A 22,768-nucleotide genomic window follows, 5' to 3' on the forward strand; every position below is an offset into this window, starting at 1 on the left:
AAGAAACTGCCGAGGAGGCTGAAGAATATGAGTGAATTTAGGTAACTGATATAAGGTAAAAGTGATGTATCAATAAAAGAGCGAGAAAATAAAAAAAATAAGAATTTTTGATATTTTTCGAATTAGTTGAAAATATTAATAAATATGATAATATAACATGTGTAAATGAGTAATTTTACCATTAACATTAACCTACAGGCCCAATGAATTAACCCATTTCAATTTTCAGTATTCAATATTCTTATATTCATCCTAAATGATAAATCTCTAATTCCCTATGTTCTTCTGTTCTTCTTCACTTCAGTTCCTCTTCTTCACGAATCACGCCGCCGTCGGCCCTTCGCCCTTCAGCCCTTCAGCTCTTCACGCCTTCACCGCTTCACGCCGCCATCAGCTTCACGCCGCATTCAGCTTCACTACTTCACGCCGTCTTGAGTGTGAGGTTTGCGTTCTGCCCTTGTTGGCTGAAATGAGTAGTCTTGCTTCAACTAGATTCCGGAAATTACATAGTTCTGTATGCTGACAATTTTGTCTTCATCAGTTTTGGGTTACCACTGCTGATTTATATGTTGGGATGGAGAGCCTAACAGGGGCCTTCTCAAATTTCTTGATAAAGTTTCTAAAAAGCTATCTCTATCTAGTGAATGTCCATGATGTAGGATACTTGTTTTTGCAGCACTTCTGTCCCCACTTCTTTTCTCATATTCCGTTTACTTGTCTCGTTGCTATTGGAGTCCTATTCGAAATTCATTTGCTTATGTTAGAACTACTGAAGTCAAATTGAATTTTGATTGTCCAGATTCGATATCAATGGATTTGTGACAGGGTTTGGGAACCCAGACTGGTCAAGGACTCACGAACCTGCTAGTCAGACGTCTACCGTGGTCAAGACACTTGTTGAAGGAGGAGCCACATGTACTGGAAGAACTGTTGTAGATGACATGGCCTTTGGGTTTGTTCCTGAACTTTTCACTTGTTAAATTTCGAAATCTTTTCTAATTTGTTGATTCTTTAGCAAGTGCTGATTCCCATTTGTGTCATGTTACACATATTTCTGCTGCACTTTAGAATCCTTCTTGTGTCATTGATCATTCTTGTCATCTTCATTGTACAGTATTAGTGGTGAACAAAGACATTTTGATACTCCAACAAATCCGGCTATGAAGCTGTTGGAGACATTTTGATACTCCAACAATTTGTCTTTGAATATCAGGACTTCTGCTGCCTATTTTTCTGCAGTATATATAATCATTCCGAGTAGAGAAATAAGGTTTGAAGTCAAGGAGCTTTTTAGCTTTGTTTTGTCCTTTTTATTATGTCCCAAAAGCCTGGTATTTCAGTTGAGAATGTATTCGATCCATTGTTTAGTTTGTTATTAAAAATCTTTACATCTTTTATTGTTGCTATTGTGAATATGATATACTAACATATTCCGTGTGGACTTCGACAGTTCGACTTCAATATGGTATTACCGAATACCGTACCGATCCGAACTTTGATTTACCGATTACCGAATTACCGAACCGAAGTTTGAAAGTTCGGTATTTGGTAAATACTTTGAATTACCGATTACCGAATTACTGAATCCAAACTTTGAAAATACCGAACCGAATACCGAACGCCCAGCCCTACTGAAAGGGAGGTCCCATCACATTGACGCTCTCTTTCATCATTTTCTGCATCAAATGCACCCAGATTTGGATCTCCATTAAAACCCTAATCATGCTCTCTCGCAAACTTTGATCTGCATTTTTTCTCATAATTTTTCCAGATTGAGAACCTTCGAAAACTAAATTATCATCTGTTCAGGAGTATTTCGCTTAAATTTTGAAGAAGATGTATATGGCATATGGATGGCCACAGGTCATCCCTATGGAATCAGGGCCATGCCCTTCTTCGCAGCAAATTTTGTACCTCAAAGTCATCAATCGTTTATTGCTTGTGGTTTTCCCTACTCATCTTGAACTATGGTCCTCCTCACAGGTCAGACTTTGATCAATTTTTTTTGTTGGAGAATTTCGCTTTGGTTGATGGGAATTCTTCACATTTTTATGTTGCTTTGAACTGGGTGTTGATTAATTTCTCACATTTCTTTTGGGTTTTGAATTGGGTGCAGCATAGAGTGAGATTGGGCAAGTACAGGAGAAGCTCGGATTCGATTCAGAAGAAAGGCGAGAATTTGCGAGCTGTTTGGAGTCCTGATACTAAATTGATTGCAGTTCTTGTAAGTATACGTTGATTGGGATTATGATGTCTTTGTAATGTAGTGTGCCCGAATAGAGCAGAATGAAAAGAGAATATTCATATAACCAACCTCACATGGTTTGAATAGTTGATTGGGGGAGTCCTTTTATCAGTGTTATGTATAATTTAAGTTTGGTAGAGTAGCCTGTTTAAAGTTGATTTTTTTCGGGGGTAAATTTGACAATTTTGGCATTTAAGCTGAAAATTGTGCTCCACAATGTCCATTTGCATCTTAAGAACGGAATGGTCTAGGGATCCCAAGTGCTTTTACATAGTGTATTGTCCAGGAGTTATGGAAAATGTGAAAGCTGATGATTTCACACCCATAAACAATAATTTAAGATGTTCTACTATTTGATTTATCTTGTAAGAGTTGCTATACTTCTATGGACACTTGAGAAGTAAATTGCTTGCTGAGCTTTCTTGGAAAATTGCGTTCAAATTTATACACTATCAATTCAATTGTCCATGGCATTTGTGGATTGAAAACCTGAGGGTAAATATCATGTTAAATATAATGATAGTGTAAAATATTAACTTACAACAACAACAACAACCCAGTGAAATCCCACAACGTGGGGTCTGGGGAGTGTAAAATATTAACTTAAATCCTAAAATTAATTGCTGACATTTGAAGACTGTTACTGTTTGTTGCACCCATTTCTGATGTTGAGAAGTTAGAGTTTCTTTGAATCGTGTGAAGCAATGAGTACCTTTTTATACTTCGTCTAACTTTCTTTGTGTGGCAGACCTCTTCCTTCTATCTACACATTCTGAAGGTCCAATTTACAGAAAGGAAAATACAAATTGGAGGCAAACAACCAACTGGTTTGTTTCTAGCAAGCATAACTTTGCTCTTGAATGAACATGTGCCTTTTGCTAACGGAAACTTGACAATGTAAGTTGCCCTTTTCCTATTTTTTGATTATTTGTAATTTTTATCTCAAGCTGTAACCTTCAACCTCGGATTTTTCCTACCTTTAAATAAAAAGAAAGTCTTTGGATGTCCATGAGATGAGAATTGTTTCATTTATTTTATTTTGATAAATGCATAAGATCAGACATATTTTCTAAAAGTACCTTATTTTCTCAATAGCTACCAGATGTCCAACTGGTTATGAAGTCTAACGTTTGTTGGTACTGCATAGTCAAATTTGCATGCTGTTGGTTGTAGCAATTTGTACCAGACATAGGAGCTTGACATTTCCTCTGGTTTTATCGTGGATTTTTATATTTCAAAAGGAGCCTCTGGGATAATGGCATTTTAAGTTGTTATTTACATTTTTATCAAGCCGTAAAGGTATTATATCTATTCAACAATTGATATTATTTAATTCTGTATGTCAAAGTATCTTACTGAAATTCTTATAAAAAATATCTTATTGAGTTTTGAGAGGTAGGGCTAATGCATAACAGGGGCTGAAATAATCTGCTCATATATGTAAACAGCTACATATCTCTAAATTGATTTCTAAAAGATCTCATGTTGATGTAACTGTCAAAAAGAAGGGGATGTCATGATGATGCAAGACCTAGAGGATAGTGGAGTTAATAATCACTTAATCTCATATAACTATGTTAGATTCCCAAAAGAAAGGCTAGTTGGATCTAAGATTTTTTGCTGAATTGCTTGGCCCTGGGATTTCGTTGTGCATTTTATTTTTGTGTACTTCAATAAATGGCTTCTAGTAATTTTGTTCGTTTGTAGGCTTTAGCGTCTTTCCATCCCATATTCATCTTTAGCCCCGAATAACTGTAACATGTAACATGTAACTGTGATTACATTGCCTCTTTTTTGTGTTGAAATTCTAGAAAATTAATGTAATTATTAGGAGCCCGTTTGGATGGGCTTTAAGTTGGTCAAAACCAACTTAAAATCCCTTTTTAGCTTTTGGACGTGTTTGCTTAATGCTAACTTCAAGCCATAAAGTTCTTAAATTCAGTCAAAAATGAAAAGTTAGGATTCCTACCTTTTTTTTTCTAAGTGCTTAAAGTCATTTTCTTTGACCATGAAAATTACTTTTATATCCCTTTTATTTTAACTAAATTGCCAAACTACCCTTTTTATTCTTTTAACCCTAAAATTCACATCATTTTCCTCATTTAAGCACTTTTATCCAAACACTCAACTGCTTATTTATAAAAATAACTTTCAGCACTTCAAAGTTCTAAAAATACTTCATGCATAAAAGTTACTTTTTTAAGCCCATCCAAACGAGCTCTAGGTTAGATGTGTTTAAAGTCTAGAAATTTCCGAATTAATTGTATCTGAATCATAGCATTTTGTAGAATATTTTAATGAAATTTTAGAACATTCTCTATTTAATTATAGGAGAATGGTTACTTACATTGTTTCATGTATAATTACTTGCCTTATCGTCTGTAAATTGAGACTATTATATAAGGAGTTCCTCTTATGTTATGTTGATGACCAATTCAATAAAAGTTTTCTTCAAATGAAGGAGACATCATTAGCTCACTTGTCTTGGTTTTACTTTTTCTTTTCACATGATATTAGAGCTCTAGTAGCTAACACATACAGGTGGGCAAGTGCACCGCTAGTCTGACAAAAATGCTTTTTTTTTTGTTGTTGGTGATTGATCCGGCATTACACACGTCTCTTTTCAGTGACCATTCTTCCTTTTCAATGACTGTTCTGATTGCATTGCTCTTCTTCATGTTGTTTCGGTAGACCACTTCATTTCTGTCTCTTTTGGCAACTATTCTGACCCCTTTCGGGCATCATATAGAAGGCACATGTCACATAAGCATCCAGTTAGCTCACATGTCATTGTTCATTCAGCACCATGTTAGATGACACATCATTCTCATGGTTTAGTGACACGTTTCCCTCCAACGGCTTGCCACTCTCTAATCCACTACATTTCCCAGCGGCAAATCTCTCTAGTTAACACCTCGTAGCCTAAAGACACCTCTCCAGGTTGTCCAGTGGCATATCTCTCCAGACAAGGCACCCCGTCGGGTCCAATGATGCATCACTGTTCAATTCAATCATTGATTCGTAAGGGCCACACTGCAATATCACTTTCCAGATAGAGCTTTATCAAATGTTCAATAACCACCTTATCATCGTCCAGTGAAATGTCATTATCCAATCAGTGCCACGCCGTCAAAACAGAGCCCTTTCAGCCCACTCAACTTGATATTGCAGTTTCTTTCACAGTATTGACTATTGAGTTTTGGTCTTGAATCTTGACAATTCAATATATATCCTGAATGGTGATAAGGAGCTTTGTAAGAGTCCCCAGTGATGTTCTGTTCCTCTGTATGTAACTATTATTAATGGTATACCGCTGTCTGATGATAGTTGTAATACTCTTTCCGCACCATCAACAAGTGATAGGTTTCTATTATTTCCTTGATTCATGAAACAAGTTTGTGGTGGAGTGGTAAGTACTCCTTCATCCTTAACCAAAGGTCTCGGGTTCGAGTCCCCCCGGGAATGGAGTCGTCTTTGTTAGGGGGGAGCGCTTTACCTCCTAATGTGGGACATCCCAGCATGAATCCAGATTTAGTCGGGCTCCAATGAGGGTACAAGACACCCGCTGGGAAACCCAAAAAGATAAAAAATCCTTCTTCCCTTGCTTTTTGTTCACTATAGACATTTATATGAGACGTGAGGATTGCAAAGTGCAAATGCAATTGGATGAAAAATTTGTCTCCATCAAACTATATAAAGGATGCTCAACTCTCTCTGCTAGTTTCTAAAGGGAGACTAACAGTTGCTAGAACTTTGCAAAAGTCTTTAGTATGATTTTATTATACTTCTTACTCCTGTAAAATAACATATAAAATCCTTACCACAATTTATAAATTAAATAAAATGATATATCAAATAAACAGAATGTACACATGTGTAACTGTGGCCTGTAGGAATAGTAGTATGTGATAGAAAGATATAAGACATGAAATAATGAGTAGAGAGTGGAGGAAAACCGTTTCTCTCATTTTATTAGTAGAATTCATGAGATTGAGGCAGAAAACTTGACAAACTTTGTCAAGGGCTGCATGAAAGTTGCTCCTCTTCCTTAAATAATAGCATAGACGATCTTGGTTCTCAAAGAAATAGCATAGACAATGGTAGCATTGATTCTATCTTTCCTGTCAATGAAGTCACAAATTAAAAAAAAAAAGTCACAAATTTGGATGAGCTAGCTGGAATCCTATGTTGTGGCACTGATACATTGCCCACCACTTATCTTGGGCTTCTACTTGGGGCAAAATATAAATCAACGGAGGTGTGGAATGGAGTTATTGAAAAATTTGAAAAGAAACTTGCTTCTTGGCAGAGGCAATACCTCTCTATGGGAGGATGGTTGACACTGATCAATAGTGTGTTGGACAGCATCCCTACATAGTTGATGTCCCTTATTCCAATCCCCAGCGAAGTAGTGAAGCAACTGGACAAAATCAGGATAACATTCCTATGGGAAGGGGGCAGCAAGGGCCATAAATTTCACCTAGCTAAATGGTCAAAGGTCATCTTGCCAAAACAAATTAGGAGGCCTGGGAATTAGGGACCTCTGCATCCACAACAAATGTCTGTTGATGAAATGGTTCTGGAGGTTCAACCAGGAGGAGAATCCACTATGGAAAGTGGTGGTCAGGTCTAAGCCTGGTCCCGGAATCATTGGTGTACTTTGCTCACCAGGAATCCATATGGAGTTGAGCCATGGAAGAGCATCAGGAAACTATGGTGTGTATTTTTCTCTAACTCATACTTCAAATTGGGCAATGACATTAACAAAAGATCATGGAAAGATAAATGTCTGAAGGCTCCATACTAATATTAGATTTTCCTAACCTCTATCAGATAGCCCAAAATCAAGACTCCACTGTCTCTCAGTATTGGCAAGACAATTGCTGGCTCATTCAATTCAGGAGGGGCTTGCAGGGCTGGGAGTTTCCAGAGCTTCTAACTCTACTTGCCAAATTACAAGGCTTCTTGTAATGGAAAGTGTAGCTGACAGCATAAGGCAGCTTATAAATCAAGACTCCACTGTCTCTCAGAAATGGTCTCTCTTCTGCAAAGGCAGCTTATACTCATCTACGTCCATCAAATGAAATCATTGACAGATGGCCTTGGAAAGTAATGGAAGACTAAACTGCCTTTAAAGATTTGAGCTCACTCTTTTGTACAATATGCATCTTCTTGATGCTTTTAATGAAATCATCTTACTTCATCAAAATAAAGAAACTTCTGTAAAAAGGAAAAACCAGTGAGTTTGAACTTTAAGACCAGTTGAGTCCGATCCTGTTGTTGATCTTGAATGACAAAAGAAGTTGGTGAATCCTGTGTTTCTCCAGTATTTTAGAATTAGACTTTCTTAAAGATTATTTTGGTTTTGTAGCTTAAGTTGTCAATTAAGTAGGACTAGTTTGGCTCGTAGTTTAAATTGTCACGTATAGTTTATCTTCATTTGTTACCATATTGAGAGCCTGAGTTCCTATTCTGTCTGTACTTTGTTACTTGTGCAACTTTGTGTTGTTTCACTGGCAGTTTATTTTGTGGAGAAGGGAAAGATAATTCCATTCATGTCTTTCATGCCAGATTCATTTCTTCATTCTTTAACTTGTCGTCTATTGATCTCAGCTGAAACACATAGTTTATTCCCTGCATATGTGGCTTGCAGGAGCAATGTAGTTTGTGACAAGAAACATATGATAGTTGGGCTTTCTGATGGATCTCTGTATAATATATCCTGGAAGGGAGAGGTAATTCTTTGTGAATGTCTTAATTGTGTAGCACATTAATGTGAAATTTTTTGTTGACATTTCTTTTTATGTCTACTTATTTAAATTGAAGTCTGTAGTTGCTCATTTCAGTCAGCAGAAAATGTTGGAAATGTTTGTTCATACTTTTTTGTTGTATTGCAGTTTTGTGGGGCCTTTGATGCCTTTGATCTTGATTTTCAGTCTCATGATGGCAGTGGGGTTCCTAAACTAGCAAGTTCCTTGGAAAATGGTTTTGCTTCTGGCGGGAGTTTATCTTCTTCTAAATTCAGTCATCATTTGTCGAAAAACTCTGCTGTGATCCATTTGGAGTTCTCCTTACCCTTAAGGTTGCTTGTTGTGCTATTTTCTGATGGACAATTGGTCTTATGTTCTGTGAGCAAAAAGGGTCTGAAGCAAATGGAGTCTATCAAAGCTGAAAAGAAACTGGGCTCTGGTGATGCTGTATGTTCTGCAGTTGCTTCAGATCAACAACTCCTTGCTGTTGGTACCAGAAGAGGTGTTGTTGAGTTGTATGACATTGCAGAATCTGCTTCGCTTCTGCGTTCTGTTTCTCTGTATGATTGGGGGTAAGCTTTTGCTGTTGACAACTTGACATCCAAGTTTTGGAAAAGACAGGCACAATCGGTTGCTTATAAGAGAACCCTTTAGTGCAAATTGCATTTTTGATTATTTTGTCCCAAGCTAAATTCATTTATTTATGTTTGCGTCTTGTTTTGAAGTGTTTGTTAGTTTTTGATAATGGATGATTATGTCAGTAAGTACTAGTATGCGGCAACTAAATTTTATAATGATCTGTGATCCTCTAGGGACATCCAATAAAATTGGAATGGTACAGAGAAGATCATGTCTGCTCAAGGTGACACACACAAAAAAGAAAGATCTGTGTTTTAAGGAACCTGTTTTTCTCATAGTATTGGGGAATATACATTTTAACTTCAAACGTTAATATTTTAAGTTTATTCAACTTTTCTTTTTCTGGTGCGTAGAAAGTAAAATTTAAGAAGCATCTGTGTAAGACAATTATATCTGTGATCATAGTGCCCACCAAAGGGGATTATTTCAGTTTTACCATCAATGGTCTAACCAATGATTAATTTGTGCCTATATGCCCTTGTCAGAAATAGTTTCCTGTGTAAACCATGTGAAGCATATATCTATGAAATTTTGGCAGTTAGCAGAACTAGTGTTGAAGCAAAGTCATCACTATGAATCATTGAAATGAAAATATCCTACCTAGTTGGTATGATTTTGAGATGTTTTAGAGTAGTACTGGCTCTTTAGTTCTGGCTTCATCTTCTTAGAATGAAAGGAAGGTGATGGAAGATTCTGTATGAGGAAAATTGCAACACTAATAAAAAAATATAGGACTTCCCCGACTTTCAATAACCTGCAATTCTTCTGCAGATATTCAGTAGAGGACACTGGTGCTGTCAGTTGTGTTGCTTGGACACCTGATAATTCAGCTTTTGCAGTTGGGTGGAAGTTAAGAGGGCTAACAGTTTGGTCTGTTTCTGGCTGTCGCTTGATGTCCACCATTCGTCAAATTGGCTTAAGTTCTGCATCTTCTCCAGTGGTCAAGCGAAATCAGGAATGTAAATATGAACCTATGATGAGCGGTACCTCGTTGATGAACTGGGATGAATATGGATACAGGCTTTATGCTATTGAGGAAGGATCTTCAGAGAGAATAGTTGCATTCTCTTTTGGAAAGTATTGTCTGAACAGAGGAGTCTCTGGGACTACTTATGTCCGACAAGTAATCTATGGTGAAGATCGATTGCTTGTTGTGCAGTCAGAAGATACTGATGAACTAAAACTCTTGCATCTTAGCCTACCAGTTAAGAGTTATATTTAGTGATCAGTATGGTTTATTCATTTTTATATTGCTTTTGTTTTTCTTTGTTGAGACAGTATATTTCTAATGTAGTTCAACTCTCCGCTAGGTTTCCTACATCTCTCAGAATTGGCCAGTTCAACATGTGGCTGCTAGCAAGGATGGAATGTACTTAGCAGCTGCTGGCCTTCATGGACTGATCTTATATGACATAAGATTGAAAAAGTGGAGAGTTTTTGGAGATGTCACGCAGGAACAAAAGATCCAGTGCAGAGGCTTGTTATGGCTTGGGAAGATTGTTGTTGTCTGCAACTATGATGATTCTTCTGACGGGTGAGCTATCTATGTGCATTAGCTAATACTTTTAAACAGCATCAACTTATGCTCTATGAGGATCGATGAGCAATTTACATTTGTTATTATGTTTTACACAAGGTATGTTTGTACAAAAAATGTATGTTCGTATATTGGATTCTCTTACACTTTACCGCTGATTGGCGTTGGCTTTTCTGAATTTGAAGGTCTGTTCTGATGTTTGACCTGGTTTATTAAGAAACTACTGTGTGTTTGGTTTGCTCTTAGATAGCAATGCATTTTAGGGGTGAGATAATTATTATCAATCAGGGAGCCTCTAGCAGTAAAGGAAAACATCTCTTGGCATAAAAATCTTGATGAGTGATGGGTAGTTGAATAAATGGTAATCATAACTGGAAAACATCAGGAATGTTTTGAAAACTAAAGAACTTCATATGCATCTAGTTGGATAAGCAGCTACCTTTTTTGGTGATATGTTAGCTTGGCCACTAAAGGGTGCGGTCTGGGTGGAGTGACATTCTATTCAGTAGCTCCAAGTTACATACCCTTGAATGTTGAATGATAAATGATGTTTTACTAAATGGCTCGTGATCTGTTTGGTGTCAAGAGACAGCTAGTATGTGAGCTGGATGTCCTTGTGCTCACAAGAAATTTCTTATGGTCAGATAGATGCATCGAGACTGCATCAAATATTGTTAACACTTCTATATCTCAAGTGTTTGCTGCAGGAGTCCTCTATTTGTCTCTGCTTCTGTTTGAATATATGGTCAGTATTTTTAAGGAGTGAGAGGGTCATTTTTCTGATTTAAGGACCAACATAGCTTTCCAGTTGTAGATTGAATCTTTTAGATTCTATGTTAAAACAAAAAAAGAGAGGATCTTTTGGATTGTATCTAGAGGGTTCTTAAAAATAGCTTTTAACAGCACTTGTTCAACTTTGATTGGAATTGCAGGTATGAATTACTTTTCTATCCCAGATATCACCTTGATCAGAGTTCACTTCTATGTCGGAAACCTTTACTTACCAAACCTATAGTCATGGATGTGTACCAAGATTATCTTCTTGTCACTTACCGACCTTTTGATGTCCATATTTACCATGTGAAGTTATCTGGTGAACTAACACCTTCGAGTTCTCCCAATTTACAGGTGAAACTTCCTTGGAGTATATGCTCTATAAAACTGAGTCAAAGTCTCTTTTGCATTTTACAGCTCAAGATATATATCACAATTTCTTTTGAATAAGAGTATTGTGTCTGTCATACGTTTTTAAGTGATAACATGACAAACAGCTTTCTACAGTACGAGAGCTATCAATCATGACTGCAAAGAGCCATCCTGCATCAATGCGTTTTATTCCTGATCAGCTCCCAAGAGAAGGCGTTGCAAGAAATGGTGGCCTGTCCACTTCTTTGGATCTGTCAGTCCGAGAGCCTACCCGGTATGTACTTATTGCAGAATGTTTACATCTCTGAGTTGGACCCTGCATTGCTGCATGCTAGTCTCGATGTGTACTGATATGTGCTTTAGGACCTTGTTGTCATTTTCTAGTGCTTGTACTTTCAGATGCTTAATACTAAGGACAAATGGAGAGCTTTCACTTCTTGATTTGGATGAGGGGAGAGAAAGAACACTCACGGATTCTGTAGAGTTGTTTTGGGTTACCTGTGGTCAGTCAGAGGAGAAAGCAAGCTTGATTGAGGAAGTTTCATGGTTAGACTATGGCCACCGTGGAATGCAGGTAACAGTTTTCTTTAACAGTAAGAGTTTTTTTATAAAATTCGTACTTACCTTACAAGTCTGATGTATATACTGGTTAAAAGCTCCTTAGTACAGGTTTGGTATCCATCCCCTGGTGCTGATGTTTTTAAGCAAGAGGATTTTTTGCAGGTATTCAAGATGTTATTGCTAGAGTCCACAGAGTCTTTTGTCTTTGATTTTACACTATCTATAATTGTCCATATTTCAGTTATTAGTAGCTCTTGAATGATTCAAGAAATATAGCCTTTGGTCAGTTATGATATGCACTGGTGTATGTGAAAAGCTTGCTTTTCCCTTTTCTTTCTTTTCTCTTGAGGGGGAGGTGTTGGGAGAAAAGATTAAGGAGAAGTTGTCAGTATTAATAAGATCAGGGGAAGTAAAAAGAAGCCGAGATATATTCTAGTATAGGTTGTTTGGGAAATTGGAAGTGCTTAAGCATTTCTGAAGGTCAAACACTTAGGGTCTAATTAAAGTTAAAAACAGTGGAGTCCCGAGTGTATTATAGCTGAAGGGTGGAACCTGGATTGAAGTTTAAATAATGGATCATTTCATGATGCCATTTGAGAGAATTGAAATACCTGCATGGATATACTTCTTTCCTAGAGAGTTATGATTCATCGTTTGCAGGATTAAGCATCAGAGTATTACTATTGATTATCTTTAGTTTATGACCAAACTAAGGTCCACAGATAGTTAGCATTACCGCACCACCAGTTATGATCTTAGCTTATCATATATTGCCCCAGATCATTAACTACCATCACGCATAATTTCTTTTTAAAAAAAGAACTTATTATCATGCACACACCTAAAATCTTATGACCTGTCTTTCCTTTTATGTCTAGAATTGCATCTACAATTCTTTCATTTATTTGAATATACGGTGTGAACTTGTAGTTGGATCCGGAGCTGGAATTTGATCGTGAGGTTTATCCTCTTGGTTTGCTTCCAAACGATGGAGTTGTAGTTGGTGTCTCCCAGAGAATGTCATTTTCCGCATGTACAGAGTTTTCATGTTTTGAGCCATCACCTCAAGCTCAGACTATTTTGCATTGCCTACTTCGACATCTTCTACAGGTACCTTGCCGTTGTTACTTACATTCAAAGGGTAAAGTGGGACAACTGATGGAATATCTTTTCATTGATAAAAAGGTGGAAGTTTGGAAACAGGTCATCTTTCATTAGTGGAGATTATTTTTTGAATTCTAAACTAAGAAAGAAATAGAATATCTTTCTCCAAGGAAGCTGATGGTGACATTTCTGTCAAATCACTGCTTTTGATTTTCTATATGGAGAAGTGTCATGTGCTACATTTTTTTTTGGACAGAGTAATAGTATTTAACAACGCAATTGCATTACCCATTATGTGCTTTGAGGGAGAGAGAGAGAGAGGAGTAATGGTACGTAACCATGAAATTGCATTACCCCGGGTGTGAGCCGGGGGAATGGAGTCCTCCTTGGTAAGGAGTGCTACCCCCCACCCCATAGTGGGCTTTCTATGGCACACATTTGAATTAGACGTGCCAGTGGATTTCAGACATCGGATGGTTAAAACCAAAGCAAAGAAATAAAAGAAACCACATCACCCATTATGTGCTTCCATCAAGTTCATTTTTCAATTTACAATGTGCTAGAAATTTAAAAATTGTACGATTGTAATTACTTAATTTCTATTAAATGACAGTATAGTATAATGGTCTTCAGCATTCATTATAATTTGTCCCAAATCAAATCATGAAATTCTTCCAACCCTAATTGAATGCTTTCTTTTGTTTATTCAGAGCTATTTGGGGTATTTTCTGTGAATTATGATGATTAATTTATATTTAAAAATATTATTAGATATGTAGAAAATGAGAAGTACCACAAGATGAAACGTTTTGCACTTGAGGAATAGTTTTTTATTTTATCGAGTTATAAGTGTGATTTTTGATTTAGAAGGGATTTTCAAGATTGGAAATTGAGTGGATTTCAAAGATTGCTAGCCTCATATGCAAGTCAATCCGATGGATAGCCTCAATGGTTGGTGGTGGCCCTAGGAACTGATGGAGTGTTCTCTGTGAAGTTCTTATGAGAAACTTTTGATTAGGGCGGAGTCTGATTTCCCATGTAATGCAAATGGGTTCCAATTGTGCTGAGAAATGTGTGCTTTTTCACGTGGCTAGCTACTAGAGGGGTGATTATGAAAGTGGAAGGTTATCTCTGTCAGTTAATGTTACATGTGTAAGGAGGCGGGTGGGGACGTCGATCATCTTCTTATACCTTGTGGGCTAACCAATGAGATTATGTTGGGATATAATTAGGTGGTTTGGCACCCCTTGGGCAATGCCAAATACTGTGAAGGAGTTGATGTTCAGTTGGTAGAGCGGGAGAAGGAGGAGAAGACGAAGGGCTTGGAACGTGGTTCCGCTTGGTTTAATGTGGGTTGTTTGGAGAGAGAAATAAGAGAGCTTTTGAAGGAGTAGAGTCAAGTTTCTCTTAGTTGAGGAGTAGTCTCTGATCCCTCATTTTCTTTTGGTGTAAACAGAAAGTTCCCAGTTAGATTGGGTGGAGTTTGTAGAGAATCTTGTTTTGTAAATTTTTTACTTTTTGGTATACCCATTGTATACGGCCAGTTTGGCCATGTTTATGAATGAAAATACTAATACTTATACTTGATAATAAGAATATTTTAAAAAATGCTATTTTCGATAAGAGAAGTCACAAGTACACAACTTTTCATGATAAGGCAGCAATCTTCTTATTTATTTGACAAAATGTTAAGTAAAATTATTCTGTTGTAAGAAGATTTTATTCTGCTTAATTTGTGGACGTTTATGCATTTAATCGTTCATGATCCTAATCCATGCACCTGTTAGTTGGCATTCATGTTCTATGTGTTCTGTAAACATTTACAGTTCATGTCGAGTATCCATATTTTGGTAGAATTTTTTTTTTTGGAAAATCCATGTTTTCTTATTTCTTTTTGTCTTTCTGTGTGTGTTTTAGGAGTCTCTGTTTTTATCTGAATAAGCATTCATTTCCGTGACTCTACTATAATCTTTATAGTTTGTTAACCACGAGGATTTACATGAAACAGAATTAACGAACTTCATTTTTTGGGATGACGTCTCTTACTTTTTTGGCAGAGGGATAAAAAGGAAGAAGCTCTAAGATTGGCACAATTATCAGCAGAGAAGCCACATTTTTCGCACTGCTTAGAGTGGCTCCTTTTTACTGTGTTTGAAGCCGACATTTCTGGGTAATTTTTACCAATTATATAATTTGTAAGATTATCACTTGCTATCCAAACTCCAAAGTACTCCTGCTGACCTTTTCATCATGGATATTTTTCCCGAAATCAGAGTTCTGATATTCAGGAAGCTTCTGTGGAAACATTGTTGAATCAGTAATAATATCTTGCTCTAGTCGTCCGTCTCCCTCCAACCCATTCATAATGAACACTTATGGAGTACCAAGGATCAACAGTCTTCTTTTTTCCGGTTCCGAAACAACTTGGGCGAATTTTACATCAATGCTTTAGTTATTTAAAAGGGAAAAGGGTCTGATATACCCTTCAACTTTGCCATTTAGATCTGATATACCCCTCGTTATACCCCTATTGTTATACAAATGGCTCGCATATACCATTTTTCTCTAATGGAAGTGAAAAAATCAATTTTTAATTTATTTTAATTTTTTTTTTATTAAAAGAAACATTCATCTAGGGGTATATTTGATCCTTCTCACACGTATTTTTTTTGGCTTCTTTGATTAACGGTTAATTTGAATTTATTATTTTGATGGTCAAATTCATTTTTTCACTAATTTTCTTGTAAAAGAAATCATATATGCCCCAATTTTTTTTTTTACAGATAACAAAAAAAATTACAATATAGTTGGAAAAAATTAGTTTAAAATTTTTTCCTTACTTTTTTCTCTTTTTCCATTCACGCTTCTTTTCTTTATTTCTCATATTTTACACTAAAGAATGAAAGAAAAAATAAAATAAAATAAAAAACTCAAATAATGATAATCAAAGAAGTCAAAAAATAAAATCATGTGTTAAAAGGATCATATATATCCCTACATGAGTTTTTTTAAAATTAAAAATCAAAAAATTAATTTAATTTTTTTCCCACTTTTGTTAGATAAAAGGGTATATGTGAGCCACTTTTGTAACGATAGGGGTATATGTGAACCATTTTTATAACAGTAGGGGTATATATGACCCACTTTTATAACCAGGGGTATATTAGCTCTAAATCATAAAGTTGAGGGGTATATGAGGCCCATTTCCCTATTTAAAATACAATTCACATATTTAAAAGCTATACAAAAAGAAGTAAGAATCACACTTTTAAAATTTAATGATTTTAGATGTATAGAATTAAGAAAATCATAGTTAAAGAAAAACCCAGTTGACTCTAATAGTACTATTTTTGAGAAAAAACCCTTATATAAAATGAGGTTGAGTTTAATTTTTGTTGAATGTTGTTTCTTGGAATGCATCTTTTGATGGAATTTGGAAGTTTGTTCTTGAGGTAGTCACTAATTTTTTATGACATTGATCTGACAATCTTCTCTTAGCTCTTTTTTCTCCCTCTGCTAACCCCGAAATCATCCTTATATTTTCATCATAGTAGTAAAATATGCATCTTCTTTTACAGGAGCAAGAATCAGAGTGTGATTCCCAACCATTCAACAAATTCCTCACTTCTGGATAAGACATGTGATTTGATTAAAAATTTTCCGGAGTACTTTGACGTCGTCGTTAGTGTTGCAAGAAAGACTGATGGCCGGCATTGGGCAGATTTATTTGCTGCTGCCGGGAGATCGACTGAGTATGTAAAAGAATTTATTGCTTAATTTGTATGACATTACTGAATGAGTTTTAACAAAACATCAGCTTTGATGTGTATCAAAAGCCTATTAGATAGATCATAGATTGTAGAAACGTAATTCTGCTTGTGTCGAACTCCATTATTAGCTGTTTTTTCTCTATATTTAGGCTATTTGAGGAATGCTTCCAAAGCAGATGGTATCGAACTGCCGCTTGCTATATACTAGTAAGAGTTGCAGCCTTCTTTGAGTTTCAAATTTCTGTCTGCAATCTCCATCTCGTCTTCGGCTATAAATTGTATATCTCTTCGAAGTTTCCCTCTTGTAGGAGGGGTCTGGGGCTACTTTAGTTTGTGTTGAGAACTTTGCGCAATATCTCTGAAGAAGTCGTACATTTGAACGTCTTTGTTTAACATGCTTCTTGCTGCAGGTAATTGCTAAGCTTGAAAGTCCAGCTGTAAGTCAATATTGTGCATTGCGTTTGTTGCAGGTAATCACGTGCAGATGTAATGAATCTTGGCTTTTAATCCATGTAATGTATTGAAGTATTTCCCTGGATTTATATATTGTTTTGTTATCCTGCTGAAGAAATTAACTAGGCAGAAAATGTTGCAGATATAGTTACAAATGTTAAAAGAAAAAGTTTAATGAAGTCCATTATGGATGTTCTTTGTGACAAAACACACTGTTTTGGATGGCCGTTATGGATGTTCTTTGTGACAATTTCCATGACATTTGTCGTCTGTAAAACATAAGATTGACTGGGTAAAGGATAAATGATATTTGGTCCCAGGCACTTCAAATTTTATTAAGATCTCAATGAGCTTTAATTCAATTTATTTCCAAATGGAAAATGAAATGAACACATGCTTGCTAAAGTCAAAATTTCTGTGACATCATTAAGTTTGGACTTCTTTGACCTCACATGTGTTCTCCACTTGCCCAGGCAACATTGGATGAGTCTTTATACGAACTGGCAGGGGAACTGGTATGAACTTTGATGTCGATCATGTTTCTTTAACAATATAATTGTCTTCTTCATGTGAACTATTCACATTTTTTTGCTTGGTTTTCAGGTGAGGTTTCTTCTCAGATCTGGACGGGAATATGAACCCACAACCACTGATTCTGAGAAGCTATCTCCTAGATTCTTTGGATATTTTCTGTTTCCCTCTAGTTACCGGAGGCAAACTTTGGAGTCCAAAGGGTAGATGTAGCTACATTAATTAGTGTCACTTCCTTGTTTTATTTTAGCTAAAATTGGCACCTAAGATTCTGGTGTTGATGATGGAAGGAGATTTTCACTTACTTTATCCCTTGATTCTTATAATTTTTTTGGAGCAGTTCATTTAAGGAGCCGAGTGCACATGTTGCTTCTGTTAAGAATATTTTAGAAAGTCATGCAAGCTATTTGATGTCTGGAAAAGAACTGTCAAAGCTTGTTGCGTTTGTGAAGGGCACGCAGTTTGATCTCGTGGTATGATTGACAAACATTTTAGATTGTATCCTATTATGTTATTAAAAACAGATCATGTGATATAAATGTCTTGCAGGAATACTTGCAGCGAGAAAGATATGGAAGTGCTCGTTTGGACAATTTTGCTTCAGGCTTTGAACTTATCGGGCAGAAGGTACAAACAAGTATTGCTTGTCAACGACATTTAGAATGCCACAAATGTATCCTTATCATGTTAGATGTTTCATATCAGATGGATGATAGGGTGAATTATGTCCATAAACTATTTTAAGCTTTTGCATCACAAGGGTTCTTCTGTTGGGGATGTATTGGGGCATTTTGTCTCCAGAGAACATGAGAAGTTTCTACTTCATTATCAAGTTATGAGTTTATTGATCTCTGTGTTAAGAAAATTATCTTAAATCAATTTCAATCTCTTGGTTTCATGCTTTATTAGTGTTCCCTTAATTATGTCTGTAGATGTTCCAGTTCACGTAATAACTTTTGACTTATGCTAATGAGTTCTCAAATGGTGCTTGAATTTCTTTTTTAGATGTATTTCTGTTAATATGTTTGCTGATATGCATTCTTAAGGCATGTTTAGCTACAACTGTTGTTGAACTTAATACTCATACTGATAATCTTGTTTCTTTTGAATCATCAGCTTCAGATGGGAACGTTGCAAAGTCGTTTAGATGCAGAGTTCCTTTTGTCTCATATGTGCTCTGTGAAGTTCAAAGAGTGGATTGTAGTACTGGCCACACTTTTGAGGCGGTCTGAGGTTTGACTAACTTCCTTTAACTGAATGTAGGATGTTATTGATAGGTTGCCTTAACTACATGAAAAATGGTTTGCCATTAGTTTTACTGCTTGTGTTCCTGTTTGGGAGAACGTCAAAATCTGCTTATTTTTGCTCAGGTCTTATTTGACTTATTTCAGCATGATTTGCGCTTGTGGAAAGCATATAGCATTACTTTAAAGGTAAATTTGATACATCATTTCTTGGTTACACTGACTTTATTTGTGCATCTCACTGTGGTTTCTATGTGCATCTTCAGACCCATCCGTCATTTGTCGAATACCATGACTTGCTTGAAAGTTTGGATGAAAAGCTTTCATCCACTTCAAATTCAGAAGAGACATGATCTATATGGATGGATGTAAAGAGTCCTTGGACAGCTTGAAATGGTTAAAAGAGCTTCCGGTGAGATCTTCTACTTCAAGCTTTAACCGCACCAACTTGAAAGCAGCATAAACGTCTACTGCTCTATTGAGAAGGTGGTTGAGTGGCTCTGCAAAACGCCCGAGATGAGATTTTCGGTTCTTGTTCTTCTGACCAGATCTGTGTCCTGCAGAAATTTATTTTGTAGATAGGCTTATCATTGCTCTTAGTTCTTTGGTTTCCATAGTCCTTTGTATCAAATTTTAGCATTGTCCTTAAGGGTGTGGGTGATCATAATGAAAAGGGCCACCTCTTGTATGAAAGATCTGATCTTCTGATAAATCGAGAATAGAGATGATTTTGTGCATTGCTGTTCCCTTATTTTTTTATTTACAGTTAGTACCAGATTTTATTGTTTTCATTGAGGGTGTGGGTGATCGTAATGAAAAGGGCGACTCTTGTTTGTAAGATTGCGATCTTCTGAAAGATAAAGAGTATCAAGAAGATCTCGTGCACTTCGTTTCATGGGACAAATAAAGCTTAAAGCTGAAAATTTATGCTTCAGAATTCTTTGAATCTCACTTTGACCCCAATGTAATTTATAGGGGTCATTGTTATCTCTTTGGTGCAGTCATTTTTAAAAGATATGTTAAGCTTTGCCTGTTCACAATTTTATGTAGGTATTATTGGTTGCGACAGAAGGATGATAGCTCTCATCCTCCACCCCACCTTTCTTCAGGCGTAGCAAAATGCTGTTGTAGGAGTAGGAATTGGAATTTGTTGATGGAAGATAAAACTAGGGATCTGGAAAGTTTCAGACCTTGGTCTTAGTTAAAGTTGTAGAAACTTGGGAAGTTTTTATATGTCAATAATAAGTTGGGAATGAGATGGTCATAGTTTAGTCTAATTTCTGAAACAAATACAGGTTTCATTCAAATCCCATGAACCTTATTTCCTCTTCCAAAGACAACTTACAATACCTTACATGTTGAACAAAGTCCTTGTGTAGTATGGGAACACCTTGTTAGTACCATGGTCCATAGGGTAAACATAGTAGTGGTAAAGAAGTCCCACAAATAGAAAATAACCCCTCTACCTTTAAGATAGAAATAAGGTCCACCTAAATTTTGAAGAAGATGTATATGGCATATGGATGGCCACAGGTCATCCCTATGGAATCAGGGCCATGCCCTTCTTCGCAGCAAATTTTGTACCTCAAAGTCATCAATCGTTTATTGCTTGTGGTTTTCCCTACTCATCTTGAACTATGGTCCTCCTCACAGGTCAGACTTTGATCAATTTTTTTGTTGGAGAATTTCGCTTTGGTTGATGGGAATTCTTCACATTTTTATGTCGCTTTGAACTGGGTGTTGATTAATTTCTCACATTTCTTTTGGGTTTTGAATTGGGTGCAGCATAGAGTGAGATTGGGCAAGTACAGGAGAAGCTCGGATTCGATTCAGAAGGAAGGCGAGAATTTGCGAGCTGTTTGGAGTCCTGATACTAAATTGATTGCAGTTCTTGTAAGTATACGTTGATTGGGATTATGATGTCTTTGTAATGTAGTGTGCCCAAATAGAGCAGAATGAAAAGAAAATATTCATATAACCAACCTCACATGGTTTGAATAGTTGATTGGGGGAGTCCTTTTATCAGTGTTATGTATAATTTAAGTTTGGTAGAGTAGCATGTTTAAAGGTGATTTTTTTCGGGGGTAAATTGGACAATTTTGGCATTTAAGCGGAAAATTGTGCTCCACAATGTCCATTTGCATCTTAAGAACGGAATGGTCTAGGGATCCCAAGTGCTTTTACATAGTGTATTGTCCAGGAGTTATGGAAAATGTGAAAGCTGATGATTTCACACCCATAAACAATAGTTTAAGATGTTCTACTATTTGAATTATCTTGTAAGAGTTGCTATACTTCTATGGACACTTGAGAAGTAAATTGCTTGCTGAGCTTTCTTGGAAAATTGCGTTCAAATTTATACATTATCAATTCAATTGTCCATGGCAGTTGTGGATTGAAAACCCGAGGGTAAATATCATGTTAAATATAATGATAGTGTAAAATATTAACTTAAATCCTAAAATTAATTGCTGACATTTGAAGACTGTTACTGTTTGTTGCACCCATTTCTGATGTTGAGAAGTTAGAGTTTCTTTGAATCGTGTGAAGCAATGAGTACCTTTTTATACTTCGTCTAACTTTCTTTGTGTGGCAGACCTCTTCCTTCTATCTACACATTCTGAAGGTCCAATTTACAGAAAGGAAAATACAAATTGGAGGCAAACAACCAACTGGTTTGTTTCTAGCAAGCATAATATTGCTCTTGAATGAACAGGTGCCTTTTGCTAACGGAAACTTGACAATGTAAGTTGCCCTTTTCCTATTTTTTGATTATTCGTAATTTTTATCTCAAGCTGTAACCTTCAACCTCGGATTTTTCCTACCTTTAAATAAAAAGAAAGTCTTTGGATGTCCATGAGATGAGAATTGTTTCATTTATTTTATTTTGATAAATGCATAAGATCAGATATATATTCTAAAAGTACCTTATTTTCTCAATAGCTACCAGATGTCCAACTGGTTATGAAGTCTAAGGTTTGTTGGTACCGCATAGTCAAATTTGCATGCTGTTGGTTGTAGCAATTTGTACCAGACATAGGAGCTTGACATTTCCTCTGGTTTTATCGTGGATTTTTATATTTCAAAAGGAGCCTCTGGGATAATGGCATTTTAAGTTGTTATTTACATTTTTATCAAGCCGTAAAGGTATTATATCTATTCAACAATTGATATTATTTAATTCTGTATGTCAAAGTATCTTACTGAAATTCTTATAAAAAATATCTTATTGAGTTTTGAGAGGTAGGGCTAATGCATAACAGGGGCTGAAATAATCTGCTCATATATGTAAACAGCTACATATCTCTAAATTGATTTCTAAAAGATCTCATGTTGATGTAACTGTCAAAAAGAAGGGGATGTCATGATGATGCAAGACCTAGAGGATAGTGGAGTTAATAATCACTTAATTTGATATAACTGTTAGATTCCCAAAAGAAAGGCTAGTTGGATCTAAGATTTTTTGCTGAATTGCTTGGCCCTGGGATTTCGTTGTGCATTTTATTTTTGTGTACTTCAATAAATGGCTTCTTGTAATTTTGTTCGTTTGTAGGCTTTAGCGTCTTTCCATCCCATATTCATCTTTAGCCCCGAATAACTGTAACATGTAACATGTAACTGTGATTACATTGCCTCTTTTTTGTGTTGAAATTCTAGAAAATTAATGTAATTATTAGGAGCCCGTTTGGATGGGCCCAAGTTTACCACAAATAGAACATAAGTCTGTTGTAATAGCACTTTCTTTATGAAATCCTATTCCAACTTTCTCATTGTGATTTCTTTCACTC

General features: G+C 36.2%; 3 protein-coding genes across 12 annotated transcripts; all 3 read left to right on the forward strand.

The window, feature by feature from the left end:
• Positions 1–248: 248 nt before the first annotated feature.
• LOC129896195 (uncharacterized) lies at positions 249–19,717 on the forward strand. 10 transcript variants are annotated; one of them, XM_055972041.1, is made up of 26 exons: positions 253–442; positions 800–952; positions 1,115–1,270; positions 1,810–1,983; positions 2,117–2,224; positions 2,994–3,142; positions 7,899–7,980; positions 8,143–8,567; positions 9,406–9,838; positions 9,945–10,168; positions 11,104–11,299; positions 11,443–11,591; positions 11,717–11,891; positions 11,987–12,040; positions 12,809–12,988; positions 15,040–15,152; positions 16,561–16,734; positions 16,902–16,959; positions 17,163–17,264; positions 17,679–17,720; positions 17,809–17,939; positions 18,077–18,209; positions 18,286–18,363; positions 18,853–18,969; positions 19,107–19,169; positions 19,247–19,717. In XM_055972041.1, exons 4-26 carry the CDS (start codon positions 1,837–1,839, stop codon positions 19,331–19,333), a joined length of 3,420 nt encoding a protein of 1,139 aa, XP_055828016.1. In that variant the 5' UTR covers positions 253–442; positions 800–952; positions 1,115–1,270; positions 1,810–1,836; the 3' UTR covers positions 19,334–19,717. The 10 variants fall into 10 exon arrangements, with proteins under 10 accessions (XP_055828022.1, XP_055828023.1, XP_055828016.1 ...); XM_055972040.1 differs by having other exon boundaries at positions 1,115–1,983; XM_055972043.1 differs by having other exon boundaries at positions 1,115–1,983; positions 8,182–8,567.
• LOC129896198 (uncharacterized) lies at positions 6,102–7,347 on the forward strand. Its single transcript, XM_055972052.1, has 2 exons — positions 6,102–6,961; positions 7,079–7,347. Exons 1-2 carry the CDS (start codon positions 6,814–6,816, stop codon positions 7,327–7,329), a joined length of 399 nt encoding a protein of 132 aa, XP_055828027.1. The 5' UTR covers positions 6,102–6,813; the 3' UTR covers positions 7,330–7,347.
• Positions 19,718–19,820: 103 nt separating the features above from the next.
• On the forward strand, positions 19,821–22,756 carry LOC129896197 (uncharacterized). The gene is made up of 4 exons (XM_055972050.1): positions 19,821–20,633; positions 20,766–20,873; positions 21,577–21,725; positions 21,924–22,756. The coding sequence occupies exons 1-4, from the start codon at positions 20,487–20,489 to the stop codon at positions 21,946–21,948; spliced, it is 429 nt and encodes a 142-aa protein (XP_055828025.1). The 5' UTR covers positions 19,821–20,486; the 3' UTR covers positions 21,949–22,756.
• Positions 22,757–22,768: the final 12 nt, after the last annotated feature.

Source organism: Solanum dulcamara, chromosome 7 (assembly GCF_947179165.1).
Source record: "Solanum dulcamara chromosome 7, daSolDulc1.2, whole genome shotgun sequence".
Taxonomy (NCBI): Eukaryota; Viridiplantae; Streptophyta; class Magnoliopsida; order Solanales; family Solanaceae; genus Solanum; species Solanum dulcamara.